Below are 15,774 nucleotides of genomic sequence, written 5' to 3' on the forward strand. Positions count from 1 at the left end.
TCACGATACTGGAGACATTTTTATGGTAAATGATCCTGTTGTGGGAAATCCCTAAAAGAGTGTTTTGTTATGGGAAGGCCAAAGCGTGTCCTTAGGAAGTGTCAGAAAAGGCATTTAGGACTGTTGGAAATGAAGCTTTGGTATGAACACTGTTCAGCCAAACTTAAGAACAAGGAGTAATAATCAAAAGCAACAAAGACCCCAACATTTCAAAACAATTCCATGCAATAAAAGCATCATTTTAAGAAATTCGAATATAGTGCAAAGTGACCCTCTTCTGTGTACAGTGTTCCCGGACCCTCCATCTCTCTGTTTTAGAAGGGTGACTATCCTTAAAGGTAAGGTGCACAGTCGGCTTGGAAGGACACACTTTATACATGGTGGGTGAAATCATCGCTCCGAGATGATTAGAGATGATTCGTTTGTGGATTCTGTTTCTGGTAAATCATTCAAACTTAATTCATTTACTAATTGTAACAATGCTTTTGTCATATACAGACTTGAATGTGAACGTGAATGTTTTTATATTGGTCGTACGAAAAGGAGGTTTAGGCTACGTTCACATTACCAGGCTGAAGTGGCACAAATCCGATTTTTTGCCCTAATGTGACTCAGATCTGATGTTTTCAGAGCTGTGTGGACACAAATCTGATCTTGTCAAATCCGACCTGAGTCACTTTCGTATGTGGTCCTAGATCAGATACGTATCCGATTCGTGGCTATGTGACCTTAATGTGACGCTCAGATCGGAATTCATGCCCTTTTTTTTCACTGCTCCATCATTCAGCGTTACCATGGCAACAGCGCCGAACAGAAGTTAAAGCCTGTAAACGGTGGAAAAGCAGCTCATCTCACCTTTTTCTCCTTCGTCTCGCTCTAATAATGAAGCTGAGAGCTGATCAGAGTTAATGATCTTCTCAGCGAAGCTCGTTCTGCTCGTTAGTTTGTGCTGATGATGAACGTGATTCATTCACGTGACGTTACTGAGTAGGATGAGCTCATGAGGGTCATTTCAGGACGCCGGTTCGTCACATTAATGACAGATTGGAGTCACCTAAACCATTGTGTCAGAGAGATCGGATTTGAGCAAAAAATCGGATTTGAGCAATGAGGCTTATAATGTGAACATAGCTTTAGAGACAGATTACCTGAACATAAAAATGCTATTGTTACCCAGAACCCTAACTATCCTAATGACCATGCATTATAAGGCAGCTTAACATCTGAACCCCAACTCATTACAAGCGATGGCCAGCACTGCTAAACAGCAGAGGGCGCCCGCAAACGAGTCCTCAATGAATGGGAGAAAATAGAACTAAACAGCTAAAAATGAGAAGTTAAAATAGTTTCTAATCTTTTTGGGCAGCAGGACGTTAGCATTACTGCTACTGAGTTCTGATTGATTGGCGAGCGGAGCAGCTCATTGGCTGTTCGCGGTCACTGACGTCATGAACGTACATGAGGCGCCGTTTTAAACTCCTATAACTCGAGTTTAAAAGCTCTTAAAAATATAACAGCAGGGTTAAAATGTTTTATGCTGCTCTGTGTTCAGGAAATGAATGAATTCTTTTACCTTAAAAATGTTTAAGTATTTATAAACTATGATTTTGCTCAAAGGCTCCATATCAACCCATTTATTTTGGACTCGCTCAGGAGCGCTCTCTAGCGTTTGAGAAACCCAGAAGACATTACAGAGTGGAAATTCTCCTCTCGACAAGTTCTCTGGTAAGAGGTGAAGGCAGTTACTTCAGAGGGAGACATTTTGGATTTATACTCTTCAAGCTACAGTTTGTCCTGGCTTGAATGAGGATGTTTATTTGTTTCCTTCTCTTTTAACTTTTTTTTGTTTTATTTTCCTTTTTTTCCTGACCAACAGGTGGCAGAAGCTTGGGTATATATGGGTGTTCTCAGGTGTTTTCTGTTAACGTGCCATTTTTTTGAGTCCTGATGAAGGCCTGAGAAGGCCAAAATGCGTTGGCACATTTTTATACATACTACCATGTGTCAATACAGGCTTTTTATACTGTTCTTAAGATGGTATACCCGGGCATTTCTTTGTTCTGGGATTTATTTTGCACATGCTTTGTGGATGTGAATGGATTTTTGGGTTTTTGCCACTCCCAGCATGGACTTTTTGTAACCTCTGTAGTGCTTCTTCATTTTTGTTCTTACCTATCACAATTTTTTTTTTCTGAGTGAATACATAAAGCCTTTTTGCTGCAAATAAAATCTTGGCCAAAATCCATGTCAGATTATATGATAAAGATATTCTGGTGATAGACGTTCTGCGTGCTACCAAAGCAAAGAACCCCTCAGAATAATAGTGGTGATGCTTTGCCTGAAAAAACACACACTAAAAGGCCAGTTTACTGGACTGATGCCTTCTAAGGAGACACTGGAGCTGTTCTTGGCTCTAAAGGACTATATGGAACGCTCATTCTCCGAAGTGAACTCGAGGTCAGCAGGCTAGTCTGTCCACTATGCAGCAGATAGCTCTGCTGTTTCACTGCAGGTCACTCTGTATGTGAACCGAGGGCCAGACGAATAACACTAGCTAACGTTATTAAATTTGTTAGCATAAAAGTTTTTACCTTCATTTCTCATCTCTCTTTCTCCCTCAAACACACACGTCACGGTGGTTTTCAGTCATAGGGGTCTAACGATTCTGAAACTGCGACAGAAACCGCAATACAACCCCATAATCTCATGTCTCGATACCCCCTTCCTCCTCCTCCCAACCCTAACCCTGCTGGTACACCCAGCTGAGCACAGGGAGCACCTAGCCAATCAGCCAGCCCGTTAAAGAGTGGACGGTCGTAATTATATAGGCTGGACGGCCCAGCTTATACATGACAAGTGACGGTTGTGAACTTGTAGGGACAGACAAAAATAGGCAGAACAGAATGTTCTAGGTACAATCACATCACATGCATGTACAACACACAGTACTGAATATAATAACATTTATAAATTTGCAGTTCTGGGTGCTGAGTGCTGAGTTGCGTTCGAAGTCGTTGTAAAATGCATGCGCAGACATGGTCTTAGAGAGCTACGTCACTTAGGAGCCCGTGTTAAACCTCTTTTTATGCAGATGGTCAGTGTTCTTAAAGTAATGGAAATAAAGCTCAGAGAAGCTTATTGTTACAATTAATAATAGTAAATAATGTACTACTACTACTAAAAATAATAATAATAATAAACAGATATAATTAAAGATTTATTATTATTATTATTATTATTATTATTTATCAACATAAGATGGTCATATTGCCCACCTCTAAATGAGGAAAAAGTGAAATGTAAACCTCTGGTGTGGTTTTGTTGAAGACGTCTCTGCCTTCAATAACATCCGTCATCACTCTGTGTTTCAGCTGAGTGTACTCCTCCTCCGTCAGCTCGATGGACTCCAGCTCCGCCTGGCAGCTCCGACACCGTCCTCTGAGCAACAACAGCCACACACACACTTACAGTTATCACAGCATTACTCAGAACAGGGCTGTAGCGATACACTCAGCCCACGTTTCAATCCGATTCATTAAACTTCACGATTCGATATTCTCGCGATAGCTGGAACAAAATTTGAATTAAGGTTGTCGTCTATCAGTAACGACGCTACGGCTGGGAGCTGTTAACTGGTGTTGACTGTTTACAGACTTTGGTGTTGAAACAACTGCATTAGGCATCATAATTAGAAGAATTTTAATTGAGGTCAACTTTAAATTTTAAGGTAACTGATTTCACAGCTTTTTTAACTCAACTTAGTTCTCCTAACTTACATTTCTGCATCCCAGTCAGATCGGCAGTACAATCTGAGCTGAGCTTACTGCAAAAGAAAAGCAGCAAATGTTTTCCTCAGTTTAAGCTGAAACTACTTGGATCTTTACTCCTCCCCGTCAATTTGTTCACTTCCGATCCCCACAAGCTGGTCAGCACTGTGTCCTCAGGCTGGGGTGGGAGATTTCATGACCATGGAGGGCTAATCAGTGCATCTGTGGGATTCAAACTCAAACTGTGACAGCATACACATTCCAGAAAAAAGAGGGAAAAGGTACACGTACTCAAAACACTGTAATCTGGGCACAAATAGACCCTCACACTCAGACAGACCCTCACACTCAGACAGAGCACCACCTGCGCTTAGGTAAAGAACAGTCACCTGTGCTGAAATGATTTAACAAGAGCAGAGCTGCCTAATCCTGATCTTTGGAGATCTGCCACTCTGGAGACTTTAGCTACAACACACCTGAGTCTCACTAGACGTCCCTGAATTACTACATAATTACTGAATGCATTACTTGGTGTTAGATGTCCAGGACCAGGATCGGGCACAGCTCAGCTACAGCAGGGTGTCCAATATTGTTTTAATTACGGTACTAATTTGTGGTACATAAAGGCCTGAAGTGGTGTAACCGTCTAACATCAGGATACAGAAGATCATGAGTTTGAATCCCTGTGAACCCCTGAACTTCCCATGGTTGGGAGTCTGCGAGTAGAAAGCATATCCCACCCCACCCATCCCCACGCCCCACCCATCCCCACGCCCCACGGCTGTGTTAGAAATAGCCTAAAACACACCGCTTGCGTGCTGACTTTGCCCAAAAGAAGTAAGCAGTATGCAGGATTCCTCCAGTACGCAGCCAGATCTTCATCATATGCCGCATCCCAAAATGCAGCACGGACATTTCAGGACGATGTAACAGCTTGGTTTGCTCAAAACAACTGAATAGTGCTGGATTCAGTCTTACATGGACACATAAGGAAATGAAATGAAAGGAAATAACTTGTCCTGCTGCACTCAGAAGCCCATCAGTTTTCCCATCTGGTGTTGAGATCATATTTTTAATAAAGTTCCATTCCTGCATAGATGACGTGGTTAAAACAGTAAAGCTGGTCTCAGCCGAACAATCTGCTCAGCAGCTGCTTCTCAGGCTCACGTGTGGAGTCACACTGCTTATTATTCACTCAAACTATCAAATTACCAACTATTCATGTAACGAAAGACTGACCTTTTAACACACACAGGAAAGCAGGTGTCTCTGGAAACCAGGCTGGTTTTACCACACAGAGCCATTCAAAGCAAACATTTTTAGAGTTTAGAGTTTAGCTTTGGAGCAACATCCTCCACTCCGCCAAGTTCTCTTTGAAAACTCAGACCAAAATATATCCTAGACCTAAAAAGCAGCCAGCAACGCTTGCTAAAGCAGTGATTGGAGCGTTAAGAAAAATGGGGCAGGTCTTTATATCGTTATATGGGTCTGACTGGCTCAGTCTCTGATGACTGCAGTCCAGACACCTCCCGTCCTTTGATACGGCACAGGGTTTATGTCGCATAATACATACTATACTGTATATTACTGATGAACAGTAGCGCAGTATACAGTACTGTATGTAGTATACTGTATATTACTGATGAAGAGTAGCGCAATATACAGTACAGTATGCAGTATACTGTATATTACTGATGAAGAGTAGCGCATTATATAGTACAGTATGCAGTATACTGTATATTACTGATGAAGAGTAGCGCAATATACAGTACAGTATGCAGTATACTGTATATTACTGATGAAGAGAAGCGCATTATACAGTACAGTATGTAGTATACTGTATATTACTGATGAAGAGTAGTGCATTATAGAGTACAGTATGCAGTATACTGTATATTACTGATGAAGAGTAGCGCATTATATAGTACAGTATGCAGTATACTGTATATTACTGATGAAGAGTAGTGCATTATAGAGTACAGTATGCAGTATACTGTATATTACTGATGAAGAGTAGCGCATTATATAGTACAGTATGCAGTATACTGTATATTACTGATGAAGAGTAGTGCATTATAGAGTACAGTATGCAGTATACTGTATATTACTGATGAAGAGTAGCGCATTATATAGTACAGTATGCAGTATACTGTATATTACTGATGAAGAGTAGCGCATTATATAGTACAGTATGCAGTATACTGTATATCACTGATGAAGAGTAGCGCAGTATACAGTACTGTATGTAGTATACTGTATATTACTGATGAAGAGTAGCGCATTATACAGTACAGTATGCAGTATACTGTATATTACTGATGAAGAGTAGCGCATTATATAGTACAGTATGCAGTATACTGTATATCACTGATGAAGAGTAGCGCATTATACAGTACTGTATGTAGTATACTGTATATTACTGATGAAGAGTAGCGCAATATACAGTACAGTATGCAGTATACTGTATATTACTGATGAAGAGAAGCGCATTATACAGTACTGTATGTAGTATACTGTATATTACTGATGAAGAGTAGCACAGTATGCAGTATACTGTATATTACTGATGATGAGTAGTGCTTTATACAGTACAGTATGCAGTATACTGTATATTACTGATGAAGAGTAGCACAGTATGCAGTATACTGTATATTACTGATGAAGAGTAGCGCATTATACAGTACAGTATGCAGTATACTGTATATTACTGATGAAGAGTAGCGCATTATACAGTACAGTATGCAGTATACTGTATATTACTGATGATGAGTAGCACATTATACAGTACAGTATACAGCACACTGCATATTACTGATGAGTAGAGTTGTGCAGTATACAGTACAGTATGCAGTATACTGTATATTACTGATGATTAGTAGTGCAGTACAGAGTACAGTATGCAGTATACTGTATATTACTGATGAGTAGAGTTGTGCAGTATACAGTACAGTATGCAGTACACTGTATATTACTGATGAAGAGTAGTGCATTATACAGTACAGTATGTAGTATACTGTATATTACTGATGAAGAGTAGCGCAATATACAGTACTGTATGCAGTATACCGTATATTACTGATGAAGAGTAGCGCATTATACAGTACAGTATGCAGTATACTGTATATTACTGATGAAGAGTAGCGCATTATATAGTACAGTATGCAGTATACTGTATATTACCGATGAAGAGTAGCGCAATATACAGTACTGTATGCAGTATACTGTATATTACTGATGAAGAGTAGCACAGTATGTAGTATACTGTATATTACTGATGAGTAGCGCATTACACAGTACAGTATGCAGTATACTGTGTATTACTGATGAAGAGTAGTACAGTATGCAGTATACTGTATATTACTGATGAAGAGTAGTGCTTTATACAGTACAGTATGCAGTATACTGTGTATTACTGATGAAGAGTAGTACAGTATGCAGTATACTGTATATTACTGATGAAGAGTAGCACATTATACAGTACAGTATGCAGTATACTGTATATTACTGATGATGAGTAGCACATTATACAGTACAGTATACAGCACACTGTATATTACTGATGATTAGTAGTGCATTATACAGTACAGTATGCAGTATACTGTATATTACTGATGAAGAGTAGTGCATTATACAGTACAGTATGTAGTATACTGTATATTACTGATGAAGAGTAGTGCTTTATACAGTACAGTATGTAGTATACTGTATATTACTGATGAGTAGAGTTGTGCTTTATACAGTACAGTATGCAGTATACTGTATATTACTGATGAAGAGTAGTGCATTATACAGTACAGTATGTAGTATACTGTATATTACTGATGAAGAGTAGTGCTTTATACAGTACAGTATGTAGTATACTGTATATTACTGATGAAGAGTAGTGCTTTATACAGTACAGTATGCAGTATACTGTATATTACTGATGAGTAGCGTCGTGCAGTATACAGTGCTGGTGCAGTGTGGCATATACAGTATACAGTTTGCTATGTGGAACACAGTCCATGTGATATGGGAAGTCCAAATCATCCTACCCTGCAGGTGGACATTAAGAGGGGGAGAAGGTAAGAATGTGGTCAGCTTACAATGAGGAAGCACATTCACTGCTTTCTTTGAGTTGCTTTCTTTGCATTGTGTTGTCGACCTCACTGAGATGCAGAACTAAGAGCTGTCAGTCAGTCAGGAGATTATTTGACTGAATTAAGTTGCATAAACTCCAAAAAAAGCTGTGAAATCAATTAGTAGTTTTAAGATGACCTGAATGTATCACAATTCCACGGTGCACTGTTCCACCCCAACCCCACTGTTCCACCCCAACCCCACTGTTCCACCCCAACCCCACTCAGGAAAATAAGTGCCTTACCTGGAATCCACAGAGGCGAACCTTCCTCTCCACTTTTCATCTGGTAAACTGTAACAAGACAAAACATTACATCACCACAACATCTACAATCCTGCATTATAAATGTGCTATTGTTGGAAATCTCTGACTTCACAACAATTAGATTCCATTTACTTACTTTCCACTTACTATATAGGTGCACTTTGTAGTTCTACAGTTAGTCAAGTCAAGTCAAATTTATTTATATAGCACCTTTTACAACAGATGTTGTCACAAAGCAGCTTTACAAAGAATCCGGGTCCCCCAGTGAGCAAGCCTTGGCGACAGTGACAAGGAAAAACTCCCTCAAAAGGAGGAAGAAACCTCGAGAGGAACCAGACTCAAAAGGGGAACCCATCCTCCTCTGGTCGACACCGGATAACAGCACAGACACAAAACAGTATAAGTGGATACAGTTTAACACCACTGTGCAGTGCGCTGGCCGCATCTCAGGTCAGACCCTCTTAGGACAGGCAGCCGCTCAGCTCAGGGAAAGAGAGGGGGAGGGGGAAGGGGGGGGTAGAGGGGAGGGGGGATGAGAGGGACATAGTTAGAAAAACAAATTAACCAAAGGCTCGACTAAACAGGTAAGTTTTTAGCCTAGACTTAAAGATGGAGGCTGTGCCTGAGTCCCGAACACAGACTGGTAGGCTATTCCAAAGCTGGGGGGCGTGGTATGAAAAGGCTCCTCCCCCTGACGTAACTTTATTTATTCTGGGTACTAATAATGAGCAGCACCTTGTGATCTAAGTGGGCGTGTCGGTTGATAATAGGAAATAAGGTCACTGAGGTACTGAGGATCAAGGCCATTCAGAGCTTTATACGTCAGCAGAAGAATTTTGTACTCAATGCGGAATTTAACTGGCAGCCAATGTAAGGTACACAAAATTGGGCTAATGTGGTCGAATTTCCTGGTTTTGCTGAGAACTCTGGCTGCAGCGTTCTGGACTAACTGAAGCTTGTTAAGGTTTTGGCTGGAACAGCCAGAAAGCAGAGCGTTACGGTAATCTAACCTGGACGTGATGAAGGCGTGAACTAACGTTTCTGCGTCCTGTAGCGACAGTGCATTTCTTAGTTTAGCGATGTTACGCAGGTGGAGGAAAGCTATTCTGGTAATATTGGTAATATGCTCATCGAAGGCCAGACTGGGATCAATCGTGACACCAAGGCTTTTTACAGATGTGCCTGGTGCAACTGAGAAACTATCGAGATTAAGAGTAAACGTAGGCAGATTATCCCTAGCAGCTTTTGGACCCAGAAGAAGGACTTCGGTTTTGTCTGAATTTAGTAAAAGGAAGTTGCTTGACATCCAGTCTTTAATGTCTTTGACACAGTCCTCTATCTTATTAAGTTCAGTTTTGTCCTCTGGTTTAGCTGAAATATATAATTGTGTATCATCGGCATAGCAGTGGAAACTGATGCCATGTTTTCTAATGATGGTACCTAGTGGTAGCATATATAAGGTAAATAACATGGGTCCTAAAACAGAGCCCTGTGGAACACCATACTTTACACTTGTGAGAGCTGATGGTTCACCATTTACATTAACAAACTCAAAGCGATCACTAAGGTAAGATTTGAACCACGAAAGAGCTTTACCTGTCACTCCTACTAGTTTCTCAAGCCTGTCTGATAGAATGGACAGTTACAGACTGTAGTCCATCTGTTTCTCTGATACTTTGTTAGCCCCCTTTTACCCTGTTCTTCAGTGGTCAGGACCCCCATGGACCCTCACAGAGCAGGTACTATTTGCTCAGTGGATCATTCTCAGCACTGCAGTAACACTGACGTGGTGGTGGTGTGTTAGTGTGTGTTGTGCTGGTACGAGTGGGTCAGACACAGCAGTGCTGCTGCAGTTTTTAAACACTGTCCACTCACTGTCCACTCTATTACCTTGTCAGTCCATCTTGTAGACGTAAAGTCAGAGACGATAGCTCATCTTCTGCTGCACAGTTTGTGTTGGACATCCTCTTCATCAGTGGTCACAGGACGCTGCCCACAGGACGCTGTTGGCTGGATATTTTTGGTTGGTGGACTATTCTCAGTCCAGCAGTGACACTGAGGTGTTTAAAAACACCAGCAGCACTGGTCTTGATGCATCTTTTTTTTTTCTATACATCATTTCTATTTTCTCACTGTTTGAGGACTTGGTAGTTTTAAAGCGAAGTGTTTGTAATGATCCATAATGAATTTACTTCCAATATCTTTTATTAATAAATCAAATGGAAGTGATGCGGTAAGTGAACTAGAAGGCTCTAATTCACTGCCTTTGGAGCACATGAGAAGCTGCTGCCACTCATCTGCGATAAAATGCGCAGTTACGGTGAAATAAGATCCAGTGGCAGTGGATGACCATGCAGCGCGTTACAGTCGTCCTACCCGTTTTTAGTGACTTTATAGTGACGGTCTCGTTGTAGAGACGCGGATCGCAGTGTCAGTAAATATCTTTGAGACGGGACGTGTGCAGCATAGCGCGAAAGCCCTGTTTCGCAACGATTGCGAACCGGCGTGCAGACTGCAGGTCACATAGCAACGATGTGTTATTCGCATTTATAAGCAGCGCAGTCGGTTTCCTGGCAAGTTAAATCTGCAGCGAGAGATTGTCACACAGTAAGAAGTTGTGAAGATGAAGTCACTTCTCTTCCGAATTTTCTCGTTCCACCTTAAATGGTGCCGCATTTACATTCGATGCCTCAGTCAGAATTTAAGGTGGAACGGGAAAATTCAAAAGAGAAGCTGGAGAATAAGAAGCGACTTCAGCCTCGTAAAACAGCTGAATGTTGAGAGACATTTTACAATAAGCTGCTCTAGTTTTGAATAAAGTTTTCTGAGGGAAAGGGGAGGAAAGCAGCTAAAGCTAGTTTAGTCTATACTAGGACATCAGCACACACTGAGACATACTGGACATTAAATGTTGTGGCTCCCAAGCTGGTTTGATTTTTGTTGAAAGGACAAAATGGCTCTTCTTATCATTTGTGTTGTGACTCCTGATCTAACCTGGCTTTAATGCAGAGGGAGCCGGTCGGATTTCTCGCTCATCCAGTTGTGTTTGTGTTATGTGCCACAGACTATCTGGGCGCTGCACTTACCCACCTCCAAGTTCCGCCTTTTGAGTTCCATCAACATTACGTTATAAATTAAATATTTAAAAAACCTAACACACACTAATTCACCACCACGTCAGTGTTACTGCAGTGCTGAGAATGACCCACCACCCAAATAGTACCTGCTCTGTGAGGGTCCATGGGGGTCCTGACCACTGAAGAACAGGGTAAAAGGGGGCTAACAAAGTATCAGAGAAACAGATGGACTACAGTCTGTAACTGTAGAACTACAAAGTGCACTGAGTAAGATTTCCCTTCATGTATTTTTAAAGGAATAGTTCACCAAAAAATCAAATGGTGTCTGAAGTTTGCTTCATCAGTTTCAGCACTGGAGCTACGAGGCTAATGTAACAGTAATGGACGTCTATGATATAGACTGCTATTGCATTAGCCTCGTAGCTTCAGTGCTGAAACGACAGGAGCAAATTTCAAACGTCTCAGCTGACTGACTACATTTGGGGTGGGGGGGGGTAAACTGTGCAATTAGATTTTTTGGTGAAGCATTCCTTTAAAAAAGTAAGAAATTAGGCTGTGATCTTCACCTTTCAAACCAGGCTTTGATGCTTTGGGCCAGCGGCTCCTCAGGATACACCTGGTTCTCTCTCATGTAGGTCAGGATGTCGACGAGTCTGTCTCTGTGTTGATGTTCGGTGCCGGCATTTTCGAACAGGCACTGCCAGGTGTCCTGATTAGGCGTCAGGCCCAGCTTCAGAAGCTCACTATAGAGCATCCAACCTGTCTCACTGTCGCCATGGAGAAAAGCCCCGGCGATAGCGTCGCCATAGTTACGAGGTGAGGGCGTGATGACTTTTTTCATTTCCTCCAGCATCACTAAGGCCTCCCTCCAGCGCTCGGTTTGACTGAAGCCTTTGACGAGCAGGCTGTACGCACCAGAGTCCAGAGTTTTAAAGCACGTCCTCATGACATCATACGTGTCCAGCACTTCTGAGTGGTGGCCGCCGGACACGCAAAGGGCGAGGTACCTCAGCAGGAGCATGTATGGCACCGCCCCCTTCTCCATAGCAACATAGGCCAGAAGAGATTTGGCAATGTTAACGTCGGCCGCTGCAGCCAGCATTAACTCCATCATCCTCACCTCGAAGCGCTCCGGTCTGGACGAGCTGTCTTTGAGCTTCCTCCACTCTGGAGCACTCAGCGGTCCCTCAGGTATCTTCTGTAGGAAGGACGCTCTGTCTCGCGCTAAACTGCCGGCCTGTTCGGGATCTGTTCCTGCTCTTCTCTTTAAAAAGTCCGCCGTCCTCTTGGCAGTGCCAGCAGCAAACACTGACTTTGGAAACGCAGGTTTCTCTCTTTGATTAGATCTTCTGCTGTTTGCTTCAGGCAGTCTTTTCTCTTTATTGGTGCAGTAAAGCTGAACGTTCGGGTGATTTTTCCGTTGCAGAACAACAGGAACACTCTGACGAGGAAGCTGGTGGCCAAATAACAGGCGCAGATACTTTGTAAAAGCAAAAGATCCCATCCTGCATCCACGGATAAGCTCCAGTGCCTGGAGCGGAAGTCTTTCTCTGCAGGAAACCAGACACACTATTAGAATCAACCTGGCATTTAACTAGACTACTGCAAATGAATACATACAGTCGCATGCAAAGGTTTAAACACCTCCAGTCAAACTACATGCTTGGTTGAAGCAAATTTTAGGGCACAATTTTTGTTTATTTGCTGAGTTTAACATATCAGGGAAAATAAACTTAATGTGCAGTTTTTGGCACATTTAATGTTTTCCCAGTGCGTTAAATTCCACAGAGAAACAGCGGTTGTGCATTAAAGTGTGCAGAAGTGCGTTCTCTGTACAGGCTGTAAACTTATTTACACTTCAACAATAATAAAAACAATAATGTCATTTGACCAAAGTTTTGCACAAGACTGTTATGTAACACATTCAATCCCTGGCCACTTTATCAGAAACCCTTCTCCTGCAGCTCCACCTCACTGGTGTACACTTACAGACTGCAGCTCAGCTATTGATGCACAGTTTGTGTTAGTCATCAATGGGCAGTTTCTGACCGCAGTTTCTAATAAAGTGGCCAGTTAGTGGAAGCACAAGGTCAGTGTTTCTAATAAAGTGGCCAGTGAGTGGAAGCACAAGGTAGGTGTTTCTAATACAGAGGCCAGTTAGTGGAAGCACAAGGCAGGTGTTTCTAATAAAGTGGCCAGTTAATGGAAGCACAAGGTCTGAGTTTCGAATAATGTGGCCAGTTAGTGGAAGCGCAAGGTCGGTGTTTCTAATAAAGTGGCCAGTGAGTGGAAGCACAAGATCTGTGTTTCTAATAAAGTGGCCAGTTAATGGAAGCACAAGATCGGTGTTTCTAATAAAGTGGCCAGTGAGTGGAAGCACAAGGTCAGGGTTTCTAATAAAGTGGCCAGTGAGTGGAAGCGCAAAGTCGGTGTTTCTAATAAAGTGGCCAGTTAGTGGAAGCGCAAGGTCGGTGTTTCTAATAGAGAGGCCAGTGAGTGGAAGCGCAAGGTCGGTGTTTCTAATAAAGTGGCCAGTGGGTGGAAGCACAAGGTAGGTGTTTCTAATAAAGTGGCCAGTTAGTGGAAGCACAAGGTCAGGGTTTCTAATAAAGTGGCCAGTGAGTGGAAGCACAAGGTAGGTGTTTCTAATAAAGTGGCCAGTGAGTGGAAGCACAAGGTCAGGGTTTCTAATAAAGTGGCCAGTGAGTGGAAGCACAAGGTAGGTGTTTCTAATAAAGTGGCCAGTGAGTGGAAGCACAAGGTCAGGGTTTCTAATAAAGTGGCCAGTGAGTGGAAGCACAAGGTAGGTGTTTCTAATAAAGTGGCCAGTGAGTGGAAGCACAAGGTAGGTGTTTCTAATAAAGTGGCCAGTGAGTGGAAGCAGCTGCAGGTCAGTGTCAAAAGACAAGTTACTTTAAAGTAAATGGATAAGTAGATACAGTATGGCCATTTAAGAGATCATAGAAATGTGCCATTTCTGAGAAGCTCAAACATTTAAGTAAGTAAACACTGTTAACTAATAATTTGAAATTATTCAAAATATGTCTCTCATTTTTCTGCAAATGTGCACTTCACGCGTCAGAAAGCGTGACGTCAGCACTGAGACCGAACACTGCTCGATCACCGAGCTGCCCCTCTTTACTGAAGCGCGCTTTGAAGACTGAATAATAGTAATAACAATAATATTAATAACAAATTTAATCAGAAACCGAGAAACAAACTCACAGTCATCAGCATGCAGCTCCGCTCTTCTTCGCCTCCGCTGTGATGTCATTACGCTCTGCCGCCCCCACCGTCTGGAGTGCGAAACGCTGCACTTAAAGGGCAAATACCCTTCATTTTTCTTCATTTCTCACCCGAGGGTCATCTACAACGTTTGTGTGGTTTAACGTGTCAAAAACAGTCGTAAGTAATCTTTTCCAATTTTACGACCTCTTTATCACCTACAAATAATCAGGCTTTTTAGTAGTTTTTTCAGAATCTATGTTTCTTTTATTTTTCAGACCTTAAATATGACCCATAGATATGGTTGCGATATGGACACCAGCCTGCAAAACTTTAAGATCTGAGGATTTTCTTTAGTAAATGAAGGTGATACACTTTTTACTAGCTGCAGAACCTGCACACACACTCACACATGGAGACTGCAGTCTGCTCTGTGGTGACCTGAGTATTCGTTTTAGTATATCATTTTGTTTTTTATTGTTTATCTGTATCACAGTGCTGCTGGAGTTTTTAAACACCTCAGTGTCGCTGCTGGACTGAGAATAGTCCACCAACCAAAAATATCCAGCCAACAGCGTCCTGTGGGCAGCGTCCTGTGACCACTGATGAAGGACTAGAGGATGACCAACACAAACTGTGCAGCAGCAGATGACCTTTCGTCTGCAAGGTGGACTGACAAGGTAGGAGTGTCTAATAGAGTGGACAGTGAGTGGACACAGTGTTTAAAAACTCCAGAAGCACTGCTGTGTCTGATCCACTCAGACCAGCACAACACACACTAACACACCACCACCACGTCAGTGTTACTGCAGTGCTGAGAATGATCCACCACCCAAATAGTACCTGCTCTGTGAGGGTCCATGGGGGTCCTGACCACTGAAGAACAGGGTAAAAGGGGTCTAACAAAGTATCAGAGAAACAGATGGACTACAGTCTGTAACTGTAGAACTACAAAGTGCACCTATATAGTAAGTGGAGCTGATAAAATGGACAATGAGTGTAGAAATAAGGAGGTGGTCAGAATGTTGTGCCTGATCTGTGTATATTTATAATACCTGTACATGCTGTAAATAAAACGTCTTTGGCTATATAGGCCTCCTGTACAGTACACTGTACAGGTCACTTCCACACTTACTTAATGCACAAGGCATCAAATAAAAGAGTAGAGCAGCTTATGGCTGAACATATATGGCTTTATACTGGTCATATAAAGCGTTATTTGGGTGCAGTAGTCGTTATTGCATGACATCTATAGTGCACTACGTAGGGATTGGGGGGGGGCGGTGAAAGGGTCTGAAAGTGTCTGACAGGGGTTAAAGGG

General features: G+C 42.1%; 1 protein-coding gene across 1 annotated transcript in view; it reads right to left on the minus strand.

Moving 5' to 3' along the window:
* The window catches only part of LOC118823765 (protein only RNase P catalytic subunit), a 61,569-nt gene extending 47,044 nt beyond the window's left edge, over positions 1-14,525 (minus strand). Inside the window, exons 1-4 of the mRNA XM_036593562.1 lie at positions 14,454-14,525; positions 11,795-12,778; positions 8,131-8,178; positions 3,306-3,438 (exon numbers count right to left, since the gene is read on the minus strand). Coding sequence (XP_036449455.1) covers positions 3,306-3,438; positions 8,131-8,178; positions 11,795-12,732 — 1,119 coding nt within the window. The 5' untranslated portion in view covers positions 12,733-12,778; positions 14,454-14,525. The remainder of the gene's footprint in view (positions 1-3,305; positions 3,439-8,130; positions 8,179-11,794; positions 12,779-14,453) is intronic.
* Positions 14,526-15,774: the final 1,249 nt, after the last annotated feature.

The sequence above is a fragment of the Colossoma macropomum genome, unplaced genomic scaffold (genome assembly GCF_904425465.1).
Source record: "Colossoma macropomum unplaced genomic scaffold, Colossoma_macropomum, whole genome shotgun sequence".
NCBI classification, from domain to species: Eukaryota; Metazoa; Chordata; class Actinopteri; order Characiformes; family Serrasalmidae; genus Colossoma; species Colossoma macropomum.